Source organism: Cucurbita moschata, unplaced genomic scaffold (genome assembly GCF_002738365.1).
Source record: "Cucurbita moschata cultivar Rifu unplaced genomic scaffold, Cmos_1.0 Cmo_Scf00002, whole genome shotgun sequence".
Classification (NCBI taxonomy): domain Eukaryota; kingdom Viridiplantae; phylum Streptophyta; class Magnoliopsida; order Cucurbitales; family Cucurbitaceae; genus Cucurbita; species Cucurbita moschata.
The window spans coordinates 6,614,587-6,627,905 of NW_019268518.1; the positions used below are offsets into that span (position 1 = coordinate 6,614,587).

A 13,319-nucleotide genomic window follows, 5' to 3' on the forward strand; every position below is an offset into this window, starting at 1 on the left:
AGGTTTCTCTATCCTCACTCTTGTCTTGTGAACATCTCTAATTAAAATAAGATGTGACGATTTCAATAAACTCATCTCTAGCTCATATATTCGAATCTAAACATAAACATATGCATGTGAATCCAACGAAATACTTTCGTAGATTGAGGCGAATTATCAAATAATAATCATTGCTAAAAGCCAAGACCCTAAGTTTTCATTTATTATTATGATTGAACCCTAAATAATACACGAAATGAAATCTTCCAAGAAGCTACTGTGGTACGATCCATGAAATTGCAAACCAACAAAAAAAAAAAAAAAAAAATTGTACTTTTAATTTTTCTTAATACATCCAAGCCAGTGTTCAAACAATACAAAATCCCTTCCTAATTTTCTTTTAACTTTTTATAAATCATTTGTAAGGTACCATAAAACGACCACGGAAAAGACACCCGAATAAGTTTAGTTCTTAAATTTCTTACTCGTATTTAATAAGTTTATGTGACACCCGAGTAAATGAGAGTTACACGAATGAACCGATAGCACATCCAAATGAAATACGTTCTATGGATAGGATCTTAAAGTTACAATGTGCACCTTCCTTTTCGATGACTTCATCATAGAAATTTCATGATTAAGTGTGTTTTACTTAGACCTTCACTCTTAAGAGACGAAAAGTAAGTAACGTGACCATATCGTAGATGTAAAGAAATGTCGAGAAAAATTAAAAATTAAAATTTTTAGGGGTTCGGGTTCAGGTTCTTAAATGATGTATAAATAATGTATGTTCCATGTGACTTAGTGAGCAATGGTGACACAAAGAAGTACAAGCAAAGGACATCCAACCAACACACCACTTTCTATCATTTTTTTCTTTTAATTATTACATTTATATTTGTGTTTAGGGAAATCAAACAATAATGGCCACTTAAATTATAATTATAATTTTTTTAATTTTGACATTTGTATTTATTTACCCTAAATTTTCTAAATTTTTAAATTTTATTCAAATTTTAATTTTTTTATTTTGTGGATAATAAACAAAATTCTTAAATTTTATTTTAATAAATTATTCACTTATTCGATGATTTTTTCCATTTATATGCCATTTGGGTTATTATAGTTTGAAAATTGTGAACTTATTAATTCCAAGTTACGAATATTTCATACGTTTCAAACTCAGCTTCTACCCACAAATTAAATTAATAAATACAATATTTCAAACAAAATAATAATAAATAAATAAATGAACGTTACGAAAAAATTATATAAAATTAGAGATAATTAAACTTCCATAGCAAGTAATAAGAAGCTTCCTCGAAATTAAAAAATTAAATATAACGAGTGATTTGAAATATATTATTTTAAGTATACCATGTTTAAATCCTATGAATTAAATAAGTATTTGTTTTTTTTTTCTTTATAGAAATTAAATAAGATTGAAGAAAATTAATGTTTTTTATGTCACCACCACCAAAATTATTACCAATAATTACATTCTCAAATATATATATATATATATATATATATATATATATATATGACGTGGATAATTTTGAAATGGACGTGAATTTAAAATGGGAAAAGGGGATGCAAAAGCACATGGAAAAAGGGAGGGCATCACATGTGTGATTGATTCCCTTAATAAAATTAAAAATTAAAAATTAAAAATTAAAAATTCAACACAAAGGGCAGAGGGGGCAGGCGGGGCAGGAGGGGCAGGGGGCAGGGGGCAGGGACCAAACCTAGCCATCTCCATCATTTCTTGACTACCTTCCAACAAGCATCATCACAAATTATACACATGATCTGCCTTCTACCTTCACTCTATTCATAATCATGCCTTAATCCACCTATGTATAACGACGTTTATGCTTCCCGGGTCCTTTTTTTACTTCTTTTCGTGTCTTCTCAATCATTTTCAAATCGATAAATGTCGAGTTATTGATTTACGTTCTATCAGCTTCATTGTTTTTTCGAAATGTTCAACGAATTTAACAAATAATAATTGCTCGTTGTAATTCCTCAACCTTACGTTTTAGAAAGTTTCATTGGAGCGTTTTGGGATTGTTGGGTAAATTCACGGTCGTAGAGTAAAGTGATGAAGAGAAATTAAATTTTAAAGATCTTAGGGATCTCAATCATAGTCGTAGGTTTATTTAATAATGATGTAATTATTTTGTTGAATAAAACTTTAATTTATTATTTTGATGTTTAATTTGAGGAATAAATTTGTTTCGTTCTATAATTTATAATTTTGATTAGATATATAAAATTTCGGGACCATTTGAAGTTACTCATTTTCTAGCTTTGTTGACCTAATCAATAGGAGGTGGGTTGAACCTATTTCTTTATACGTTCAATAGTCAATTATTTATAATTATTTTTAATATGAAATCACTCAAAGAGAGTAAGATTCAGATTACCTTGTTGATCGAATATTTCAAGTAAAAAATATTGTTTGAGATTCGAATCACTCACAAGCAAGATCGATCATATCTAGCTTGAATGATTTTTGTTGATCACTCCACAAGCAAGATTGATCTTGTCGACCTTGAATGATTGTACATGCAACCTAAACTATCTATAATTGCAAAGAAGCTTAGTCATTGAAGCACAAGTACTTCTTTTACTATATTTTTTCAAGCCTACTTACAAATACAACATATATGGCTATAATTAACCGGTATGTAAATGTAACTTAAGGTAGATAAAAAGTCTTAAATTATATTAATTAAATAGAATAATTCTAAATTACTCTAAATTGTAATCCACTCAAGAATCTTCGTTCTTTTTCCGTGCAGCATGAATTGAAATATGTTTGGATAATTTTATCAGTGGTAGGTAAAGAAAAATTAATATAAAAAATGAGTTAACAATTTTGATTTGATATTTCCAATGAAAAAAAAAGAAAAAAGAAAAAAGAAAAGAATAAATGTGGGTGTGTCTGGAAATTCTTTGATGTAAATATTGACAAATTGATATAAATCAATTATTAAATGATAGTCTTCAAAATTGACAGTTCATTGGGATCTACAAACTCACATGCTTTTTTTTTTCCGTGGAGATGACCAAATCTTCTTTTGACTTAATTATTTTATTTACTTAATTTATCACATTATTAAAAACAAATAAATAAATAATTTTAATTATTTCTTTTATTGCGACTTTCAAACCCTTTGAAATTTATTCTTTTTTTTTTTATTTCGTTAAGAATTAAAAAAAAAAAAGATAAAAATAAAGAGAGAAAAAAAATATCATTTTTAAAAATAAAAAATCAGAAAATGATTAATCATATTGACTAAGAGTGTGATGAACAATTATTTCAAAATTAGCACCCTAAATCTTGGGCTTTATTAGGCCCATCTTTTCTTTTATGGGCTTATTAGGCCCATCTCTTCTTTTATGGGCCTTGTGAATGAAAATGTATTTTGATTTTTTATTAAATTAATAAAAATACTAAACAAAAAGGGGAAAAGGTTACCAATATAATCCATAAATAAAATTGATCATAGCTCATAAGAAATTGCATTAAAAAAAAAAAAAAAAAAACCAATGATGAAAATTAAAGTTTTTAAAAAATATATATATATATATTTAATCCTCTCCCACTGCTGACCCACTTCCAAAATCCCTAACACATCACCATAATAATAATAATAATAATATGATTATTATTTATTTAATAAATAATAATAAATAAACTTTTTCAGCTTTCATGTGTATCGGTTGATCCTAACTGAAGTTTTTGGACCACAAATAAACCCATAAAAAAATTGGTACAACTTGTAGCAACCTTAATTATAATGCCTAAGGACTTGGCCTAGATTGTTGTGAAAGCCATTCTTTTTCATCTTCATGTTTCACTTTATTTTCAATTCTCGAACATTCGATCAATCAGGGTTCGTATCGTTTAATTAAATTCGATACTCGATAATTCAATTTAAGTCATTTCACTTGTAACAACCCAAACCCACTAGTAACCGATATTATTGCACCCTTACAAGGAGTGTTTCATTCTCTCGCCCAACATCTCGTGGATATTGTAAGATCCCACATTAGTTGGAGGGAGAAACCGGCCAAATTTTAAAGGAAAAAGTGGGTTTGAAAAAGGGTTTTGAGGAGGGGTTGGAATTGAAAGCCCAAGCATATGGGGATCACTTGGATCATGTGCACAAAATTGGAACCCATTATTACACCTTCACATGATTGATTTTATCTTTGGTTGGCTCCAAGTGTGAAACATATGCTATGTTATCATGTTATTACCCCTTTTTATACCTTACACCAACAAGTGGTCCAAAACCCCCTTTCTCATTTGCCCATTTCTCATCGACCCATCATCATTAGAACCAAGATCGAGTATCTTATAGTTTATTTACATATTTCATGTATCGTTTTTATAAACACGTTTTGAGCTTAAAGGCTAGTTGTTTATTAGGTTAATTACAACAATAATTTAGTATAACATTTGTAATCTAACTCAAAATCCTTCTCTCAATAGAATTTACACAGTAAGTTCTAAGTCGTATTGCAACCAAACAATTCCATCTCTGCTTTATATTGTGACCTAAATCCTCAAACCTAAGAATCTATTCATGTTTGATTTAGCCCATGTTGCCTATTCATGAAGGAGAGCATTAAGTCAATAAAATCGGTCTATCAGCAGTCTACGTAGTGAAAACACTAACATCATTGACTCTGGTATTAACAATATTCCTTATCTATCGTGGAGTTCGATAGTATTCATAGTATTAGTCTCAATAGCATTTCTTATGGTAGTGTTAGAAGTACTGACGCACGTTGTGAGCATCTTGGGTATGAAGGAACGACATTGACCGTGGTAGTAAGATGTTAGATTCATGAACTTCAAATGGAAAGAAGCTAAAGTACAATAATAGACTTAAAGGTCCAACCCAAAATTTGAAATTGTAAAATATATTTTACAATATTATCGGTTATTCCACTAAAAATAAAGTATAAATTTCCGTCTATCGTCTTCAACCGAAAGTGGCACGCACTTTAGCATCCTTCTCTATCGCATCGCCACCACTGGTGTTCGTCTTCTTCGTTGACACTTTTTTCAATTCGTATCTCGTTTTTGCACTTTATGCTCCGAAAATGGGTAATTTATGTGCCTGTCTCGCACCCAAATCAATGAAGAAAAAACCCACCAAGCGCCTTCACAACCCACCTCCGACCACCAATTCTACCAAAAGATGGACCCGAGTTCGTTTTTCCAGGAAAGAAAAATCCGATGCTGCTCTGACTCAAGAGCAAGTTCTCGCCGCCGCGATTCTGTTTCAACAGCAGAATGGCCGCGACCCTTTTGATCGGACCACTTCGGTCCGGTACCCGAAATCAGGGTCGAAGAATAGCAACACTCTGCCGAGGAGCTCTAGTTCGCGGGCTCGGGCTCTTACCGATCCCCTGCTTCAGCCTCATCAGCTTGTTAGCGAGGTTGTGACTAAACCCCCTTTTGTGAACGGTTTTACTTCTTTTTTTAGTTCATGAATTGATGGAGTCTCTGCATTTCGGAATGGGTTGCTTGATTTCATTTGTTTTGACGGTTTCTCCTCTGTTCATGCAGAATGTAAAACTTGAGGATATAGAAACGAATCATTTTGTTCTTGTCCATGGTGGTGGCTTTGGTGCTTGGTGTTGGTATAAAACCATAGCACTTCTAGAAGAAGGGGGTTACAAAGCTACTGCCATAGATTTAGCTGGTTCTGGAGTTCATTCATTTGATCCTAATCGCATCACAAGTCTTTTGCAATATGTGCACCCGCTTACTGATTTCCTTCAAATGCTTCCTGAGGGAGAAAAGGTCTTTGAACTCATCCATTAATTTCTTTTTCAGTTCTGTTTAATGTTTCTGATGTTGTTCCTTAATCAAGATAGAGCTTAGAGGTAAAAATCTAAAACTCGTTACGACGATGCCCACAACTAGCAGATATTATCCTCTTTAGCTTTCCCTTTTGGGTTTCTCCTCAAAGTTTTTAAAACGCTATGTTAGGAAGATGTTTCCCCACTCCTATAAAAAGATTTCGTTATCCTCCCCAACCGATGTGATATCTCACAATTCACCCCGTTCGGGGCCTAGCGTCCTTGCTGGCACTTGCTCCCATATTCAATCGATGTGGGACTCCCCAATCCACCCCCTTTAGAGCCCAACGTTCTTGTTGGCACACCTCCTCGTGTCTACCGTTTTTGGGCTCATCCTCCTTGCTGGCACATCGCCTGGTATATGTAGTAGCTTAAGTCCACCGCTGGTAGATATTGTTCTATGTGGACTTTCCCGTCTAGGTTTCCTCAAAGGCTAGTTTTACTGAAAAAGTTTTTGTTTCCTTCCTCATATTTTGGAACTTCCTTACTCTATTCATGCAGGTTATCTTGGTGGGACATGATTTTGGCGGTGCATGTATAGCATATGCAATGGAGTTATTTCCTTTTAGAATTTCAAAAGCCATATTCATCGCTGCAGCAATGTTGAGTAATGGACAGAACACTTTAGACATGTTTTCTCAGCAGGTATGCATTCTAATCTGTTGTTAATCTGTGATTCATACATACATATTCTGTTGAGGTATCTGAATTATGTTGTGAATTATGGTGAGGATTGTTGAGAGAGGAATTCCACATCGGCTAATCGGCTAAATAAGGGGTTGATCATGAGTTTATAAGTAAGAAATACATGTTCATTGGTATGAGGCCTTTTCGGGAAACACAAAACAAAGGCATAAGAGCTTATGCGCAAAGTGGACAACATCATACCATTGTAGAGATTCGTGATTCCTAACAAGCTATTAGAGTCCTGCCCTTAACTTAGTCATGTCAATAGAATCCTTAAATATCGAACAAAGAAGTTGTGAGCTTTGAAGATGTAGTCAAAAGTGTCGAACAAAATGTGACTTTGTTCGAGGACTCCATAGGCCTTAAGAGAGGGCTCTATGTTGTACTTTGTTCGAGGGGAGGATCGTTGAGAGAGGAGTCCCACATCGACTAATTAAGGGACCATGCTCAAAGTGGACAATATAATATCATACCAACGTGGAGATGCGTGGTTCTTAACAAATGGTGTCTTGTCTGCCTACTGCAGGCTGGTGCAGATGATCTAATGCGGCGGGCTCAGACATTTTCATACGCAAATGGGAACGACCGTCCTCCAACCTCTATTAACTTCGAGAAATCGTTGTTGAGGGACTTGTTTTTCAATCAATGTCCTGCCAAGGTAATGGGGTTGAGAAACATTGAATATGCATACTTTTTTCCCCATAAGCTAAACGACATGTTTGGGAGTGATTTTGGTCGTGTTCAACATTAACCGTTGCTCGTGTTCTTTTGCCTCTTTCGTTTCATACAAGCTCATGGCCGTTTGTATTCTTGGTCCAGGATGTGGCTCTGGCGTCTGTATCAATGAGACCGATGCCATTTGCGCCTATTTTGGAGAAGCTCTGCCTTACAGACTTAAACTATGGATTGGTCAAGCGGTTTTACATAGAAACTCCAGAAGACAATGCCATTCCCATCACATTACAGGACAGCATGATAAACAAAAGCCCCCCACAACAGGTCTTTCGGCTAAAAGGTGCAGATCATTCCCCTTTCTTCTCAAAGCCTCAAGCTCTAAACAAGCTATTGGTAGAGATCTCAAAGATCAAAACACCATCATAGCATCACTCGACTCGGAAACGACTCAGAAATCTGTGAAAATCGTCGCCCGGATCGTAAGGTCAGAACATATGAATAATGTATAGGCTCATTAAACAGCAAGAACAGTAAAAGTTCTGGTTACTTGATTAAAAAATGAATCATGCTTCCTTTTACATTTGTATGCTCATTCTTTGTTTCTGTTTCTGGGAGGATTTAGGGGATTTTTGTTTGCTTTCCCCTTCGTCCCTAGGAATTTTTGCAGCAACAAATATATTGTTTTAAGGATAAACAATTATAATATACATCTAGTGAGCATCTTAAAAGGTGACAATATCAACTTAATAGCCATTTGAACTCATTTGATATCAACTTAATAGTCATGCATACACTTGTTAAAGGTGACTGATATCAACTTAGTAGTCATTTGAACTCATTTGATATCAACTTAATAGTCATGCCTACACGTGTTAAAGGCGACTGATATCAACTTAGTAGTCATTCGAACTCATCTGATATCAACTTAATAGCCATTTGAACTCTTCTAATCCAATTATCCACATATGTTAAAGGTGATCGATATTAAATTAATAGCCATTTGAACTCATCTGATCCAACTGTCTGCACGTGTTAAAGGTGACTAATATCAACTTAATAGCCATTTTCAACTAACTTAATAGCCATTTTCAACTTAGAAGAGACGACTTGGTTAAATATAAGGGGATTCCGGTTCTTGTATAGAATTGCTTTCAAGTTGATTAGCTAAATATAAGGGGATTCCAGTTCTTGTATAGAATTGCTTTCAAGTTGATTAGCCACCTACGACCACACACGAAAAGTGGGAGAACAAAACAACTTATACCCATAAATTGTTTGGGTTCTGTTCAATTAAAATCAATTTAAAACGAGCTATGTTCTTCCAAAAAAAAAAATTTGAAAATTCAAAAATATAAAAAATAAAATAAAAAAGAGAGAGAGAGAGAGAGCATAATTTATTTATTAAATTGGTTCCACCGACAGATCCGGTGGCCTTGCATTTCCGACTAATTTCCGTTTTAATTATAATAATATAAGAACAATAATAATAAGATTTGAAAATTTGAAAATAATATTTAATAGCATCTCAGGTTCTCTGGTTGTGGCCTGTGTTGCAAAGGTGCTCTGCTGTCTTCCATCGTCTGCCTCCTTATCTCTTCCTTTTGAGCCCATTTTCATTCACAGAACATTTTTGAGGTACAAGCTTTAAATCTTCACCTTCTCATTTCAGATCCACATTTCTTTAAGGTTTTGTTCGCCGATCTGATCATTTGTTGCTATTTTCCCGCACTCCATTTCCGTCTTTGTACGTACCTTCATGATATACTTGATTCACTGTCTACATTGTTTTCGTTTACCAATTTGATTTATGTTCTTTGATCTTTGATGAGGTTGAATTGAAATGTGATCCTTGTTTCGGTGTTGAATCGATTGAAATGTTGAAATTTTGAAATGTTTGTTGCTGGATGCTGTGTCAGCTCAAAATTATAGCACACTTGTTTGTAGTGGATCTGTAAGAAGAAACTGGGAATATTTGAAGCATGATATGAATCATGCATAGAAATGAAGAATTCATACCATGTGGTTCGCAGTTTGCTAAGTGTTATAGTAAATGATGTAGGTATTAGTTCATTGTCAGCTGATTAACAAAGTTGCCAATTCACCCACAAAGAGAACTGCAAAACTAAAAATATCCATATTGTTTTGTGAGTTGGAATATTATCATGGACCTTCATTTCAAAACTACCAAAATGTTTTGTAAGAAACATTGACTTTTCGTCCAATATTCTAATAGTTTTTCTATTCGAATGGTAGATTTTAAACATGGTCAAAGGTAACATTGCAACTTTTGAAAGAATAGACATTTTTTAAAATTTAGCCATTTTTAAATTAAGAACTTGCTGCTCACGAAGATGTGCAATAGATTTTTTTCATCTAGTTTTGTTCATCAGTGGTTGTAGCTTTGTACCTTCCTCTTTTATTCATTGAAATACTATTAATAATGTAGAGCCGGCTTGGTAGACGTCAACAAGGGCCAAATGGTCATCGTAGCTCTTTACCCTGATATTTTATTAACTAAATTTCAGAATTGGGTTGATAGTCTTCAACAAGAGCCTTTGGATCACGATTTTGTGCTTAAACAAGCATGCATTTTATATATACTGTTGCTGTATATGCCAAATGTATGATATTGGCAATTTATGCCTATAACTTTATTTCCCTCTGACTTCTCTGGATGTTATTTCCTTTACGGTATGCCCCCTTTTTCTCTTTATATAGTCTAATAGTTAAATGTGTTATCACTATAATTACATCGGGGTCATATGTTGTTGTGTTAACAGGAGAAACAAAAGGCTTGAAAATGGGTCGTGGAGTTAGCAGCGGCGGTGGACAGAGCTCCTTGGGCTACCTGTTTGGAGGTGGAGAGCCGGCCAACAATGTGCAAGCTTCTAAGAAACCCAATGGATCTTCTCAGCCTACCTCTTCTACTTCACAACCTGCTGATAAACACATACCTGCTGGCATTCCGGGGAATCATACTAACAATTACCATAGAGCAGATGGACAGAACTGTGGCAACTTTATCACGGTAGGCTCTTTGTTTTCTTGTTGGATTGAAATGTTTTGTGCTGATAGTTATTCACCAACTATCCTGACCTTCCACTGTCATATTTGTAACACCTTAACGGTAACAGTCAAAGCCTACCGTTGGTAGATATTATCCTCTTTGGACTTTCCCTTTCAGCCCCTCAAGGTTTTTAAAACACATCTGAGAGGTTTCTATACCCTTATAAAGAATGGTTTGTTCCCCTCTCCGATGCTTGGACAATCTTTTTCCCTTTGACCTTACTAATTGGTTAACTGTGTTTAAAAAATGTTTAAGTTGGTACAATCTTTGATAATCATGGCGAGTGATGGGCCGAAAGTGAAGGCAGAGAGGAGAAAACTCAGGCCATTGTTCTAGAGAGAAAGGCTAATACAGTAGGCAGATAGGAAATTCCTGAAACATTAGGAAGATTGATGTCTCAATAAACCAAAGGGTGAAGAAAGCAGTGTACCCGTTACATCTACAGGAGCTTCTCACCCACCATTTTCTTAGAACTTCTTTCTTGGGGACATAACCAAAGAAAAGATTCTAGTAACAATAGATGTGCCCAAGAACATCTGTTAATTATTAACGTAACGCCCAAGCCCACCACTAGCAGATATTGTCCTATTTAGGCTTTCCTTTTCAGACTTACTCTCAAGATTTTAAAACCCTTTTGCTAGGGAGAGGTTTCCACACCTTTATAAAGAATGTTCCGTTCTACTCTCCAACCGATGTGGGATCTCACAATTAAGTACGGATGAGATCCTCAATACTACAGAAACACATCACTAATTATAGTGGATGACACTTTCAACTGTTGATCTGAGAAAGATTCAGTTTTTAATCTGAAAGTTCTGAAGAATGCTTCGTCAAAGTGTTCTGAATCTGAATCAATGGATGATTATGGCTTTATATCAAATCTGAATCCTCATTTATATGTATAACCATTGGAATGTAAACGTTGGTGCATGTATTGACAGGATCGTCCATCGACCAAGGTTCACGCTGCACCTGGTGGCGGATCTTCTCTGGACTTCCTGTTCGGAAACGGCAAGAGCTAAGTTGGTTAAGAACCAAGAAAGACCCACTATTGGTGGCTATCATATGTAAACTAGAACATTATATATTTCTACTTATGCACGAGGTTGTCTCCTCATGGTCAGAACTGTAGGCATGCGCGGGTGCTGATGGGCACTTCATGATGCTGTGTTTGAAACAAAAGTGATTATTGTATCTTGTTCTCCTCTGAATCTCTGGCATTTGCCTGTTTATGAACTCTTATGTTTGGCTCTCGCCATTAATTTCAATTCTGAAACTGACAGTCCACCCTTTCTGAATATCACACCATTCTCAAATTGAACATAAATTTAAAGAAAGATCATGTCTTAAACTTAGACTTAATCAACAAGATGATGATTGTACTTTTTACTTTTTACTTTTTTTTTTTTTTTTTTGGGTTAAAATTTATTATTAAAAACTTGAGATTTAGTAAAATCGTTGGGAGTGAGTCCAGGGATTGATCGGAGTTTATAAGAAATACATTTTCATTCATATGAAGTGGTCTTTTGGAGAAACATATGAAGAGGTCTTTTGAAGAAACTAAAGACAAACTCACTAGAACTTAGACTCAAAGTGGATAATATTATCTTGTCAATATTATTTCATTGCGGAGATCCACGCGTTCCTTTCCTAGCCATTGAAAAACTCTCATAATTATTTTAATTAATTTTAAAAATTTTACCGTGTAGATTTATTATATTTGAAAGACCATTTAATTGGCATAATTTTTTTTTAATTTTTTTTTATTTAAAAGAGAGTGATTTTAGAAGTTAAAGAAAATTATGGCAGTAGAAGATAATTATATTCGACACAATGGTTATTATACAACGTTTTCCCCCTTTTATAAAAAAATAAAAAAAATTATTATTATTATAAATGCTAAATATAAAACAGAAAAATGGAATTTATAGGGAAAAAGGGCTCTCAATTCTACGTGAGAATCAGAAGCTTTAATCAGCTAGGGTTTTCTGCAGCCTCCCTTGGCGCCTTACTGCTGTAAGTGAAGGGAGGAGAAGATCGGACCTTGGATTTGTTTCAGAGGTTCTACAATGGCGACTATCGTTCAAACATCTGAGGAAGATGCGGCGCTCACTGTCGTTCGCTTTGCCTCTGAGCTCGCTTGGGCCGACGCCGGTTCCGAGGTTCCCAGTTTTTATTCTTTTACTTTCTCTTTCAATTCAATTTGGTGCGTTTGCGGCGCCGTCCATGTCTTGAGTTTGTGGCTGGCACTAAGCTTACACCTTCATCGAGATTTGTTTCTCGCTGCTCCACCGTCTATTTTAGGTTTTCTTTTTAATTTCATTGAGGAATATGGTTATTGATTTATTCTCTCAGAACTTGAAAAATATGGTAAGCTGTTGCGATTTGGAGAGCCTGCATGATGCGTTCTTTCGTATGTGTAGTTCTGGTAATTGACGAAGATTATGTATTTTCATAGACGTCGGAAGATGTGAGAAAGCGTTGGTTAATGCGCTCTGTGAGGATACTAGTTCCTTTGCGTAATTTGTATAATCTTTGCTATGTCAGGATGGCTTGCGATTAGATTCTTGGTGCCTTTTCATTTGTTCATAGTCGAACAGTCGAGTGAAATTCGTGTTGTTTTTATACTATCTTTTGTCTGCCCGACGATGGGCAAAACGAGGACTTTATTTTTCTCCTCTTTATTTCAAGTGCGATTATTTGAGTTTTTTTTTTGTCCATGATGTCAATCAACCGAAATGCACTCTGCCTTTTGATACAATGAATCAACTTGTCGCATGTTATTCGTTAGTCGTGGGGCTTATTATTTGGTGTTTGTTGATATTTAGGCTGCTGAGGCACAAGTTAATAGACTCTGCGTTGAAGCCCAAGAATGTATTGTTATGGGAAGATGGTTGGATTTGGCATCTCTAATGCTTACTTCTGCTGACTTGATATTTTCAAAGGTTTCTGAAAAAGGTAAATGTAGTTTGGAATTGAAGAATAAGAACATAACACTCCTGGATTTTTTTTTTGGGGGGGG

At 34.8% G+C, this 13,319-nt stretch overlaps 3 protein-coding genes and 1 long non-coding RNA gene across 7 annotated transcripts in view; 3 read left to right on the forward strand and 1 right to left on the reverse strand.

Moving 5' to 3' along the window:
• The first annotated feature begins 4,986 nt into the window (after positions 1-4,986).
• Positions 4,987-7,816, forward strand: LOC111456729 (putative methylesterase 11, chloroplastic). The gene is made up of 5 exons (XM_023098695.1): positions 4,987-5,442; positions 5,573-5,809; positions 6,370-6,513; positions 7,082-7,213; positions 7,375-7,816. The coding sequence occupies exons 1-5, from the start codon at positions 5,104-5,106 to the stop codon at positions 7,654-7,656; spliced, it is 1,134 nt and encodes a 377-aa protein (XP_022954463.1). The 5' UTR covers positions 4,987-5,103; the 3' UTR covers positions 7,657-7,816.
• LOC111456763 lies at positions 5,958-11,004 on the reverse strand. The gene is made up of 2 exons (XR_002712821.1): positions 10,955-11,004; positions 5,958-6,013 (listed from the first exon to the last, which is right to left on the reverse strand). It is a non-coding gene; the product is annotated as an uncharacterized LOC111456763 (long non-coding RNA).
• Positions 8,716-11,607, forward strand: LOC111456744 (protein SPIRAL1-like 3). 3 transcript variants are annotated; one of them, XM_023098728.1, is made up of 3 exons: positions 8,716-8,865; positions 10,011-10,258; positions 11,239-11,607. In XM_023098728.1, exons 2-3 carry the CDS (start codon positions 10,031-10,033, stop codon positions 11,317-11,319), a joined length of 309 nt encoding a protein of 102 aa, XP_022954496.1. In that variant the 5' UTR covers positions 8,716-8,865; positions 10,011-10,030; the 3' UTR covers positions 11,320-11,607. The 3 variants fall into 3 exon arrangements, with proteins under 3 accessions (XP_022954496.1, XP_022954504.1, XP_022954513.1); XM_023098736.1 differs by having other exon boundaries at positions 8,752-8,974; XM_023098745.1 differs by having other exon boundaries at positions 8,752-8,916.
• A 610-nt stretch (positions 11,608-12,217) lies between these two features.
• LOC111456700 (eukaryotic translation initiation factor 3 subunit M-like) overlaps positions 12,218-13,319 on the forward strand; it is a 4,658-nt gene continuing 3,556 nt past the window's right edge. For both annotated transcript variants that reach the window (XM_023098678.1, XM_023098671.1), the window contains exons 1-2: positions 12,218-12,459; positions 13,126-13,255. In XM_023098678.1, the coding sequence (XP_022954446.1) occupies positions 12,367-12,459; positions 13,126-13,255 (223 nt within the window). In that variant the 5' untranslated portion in view covers positions 12,218-12,366. The remainder of the gene's footprint in view (positions 12,460-13,125; positions 13,256-13,319) is intronic.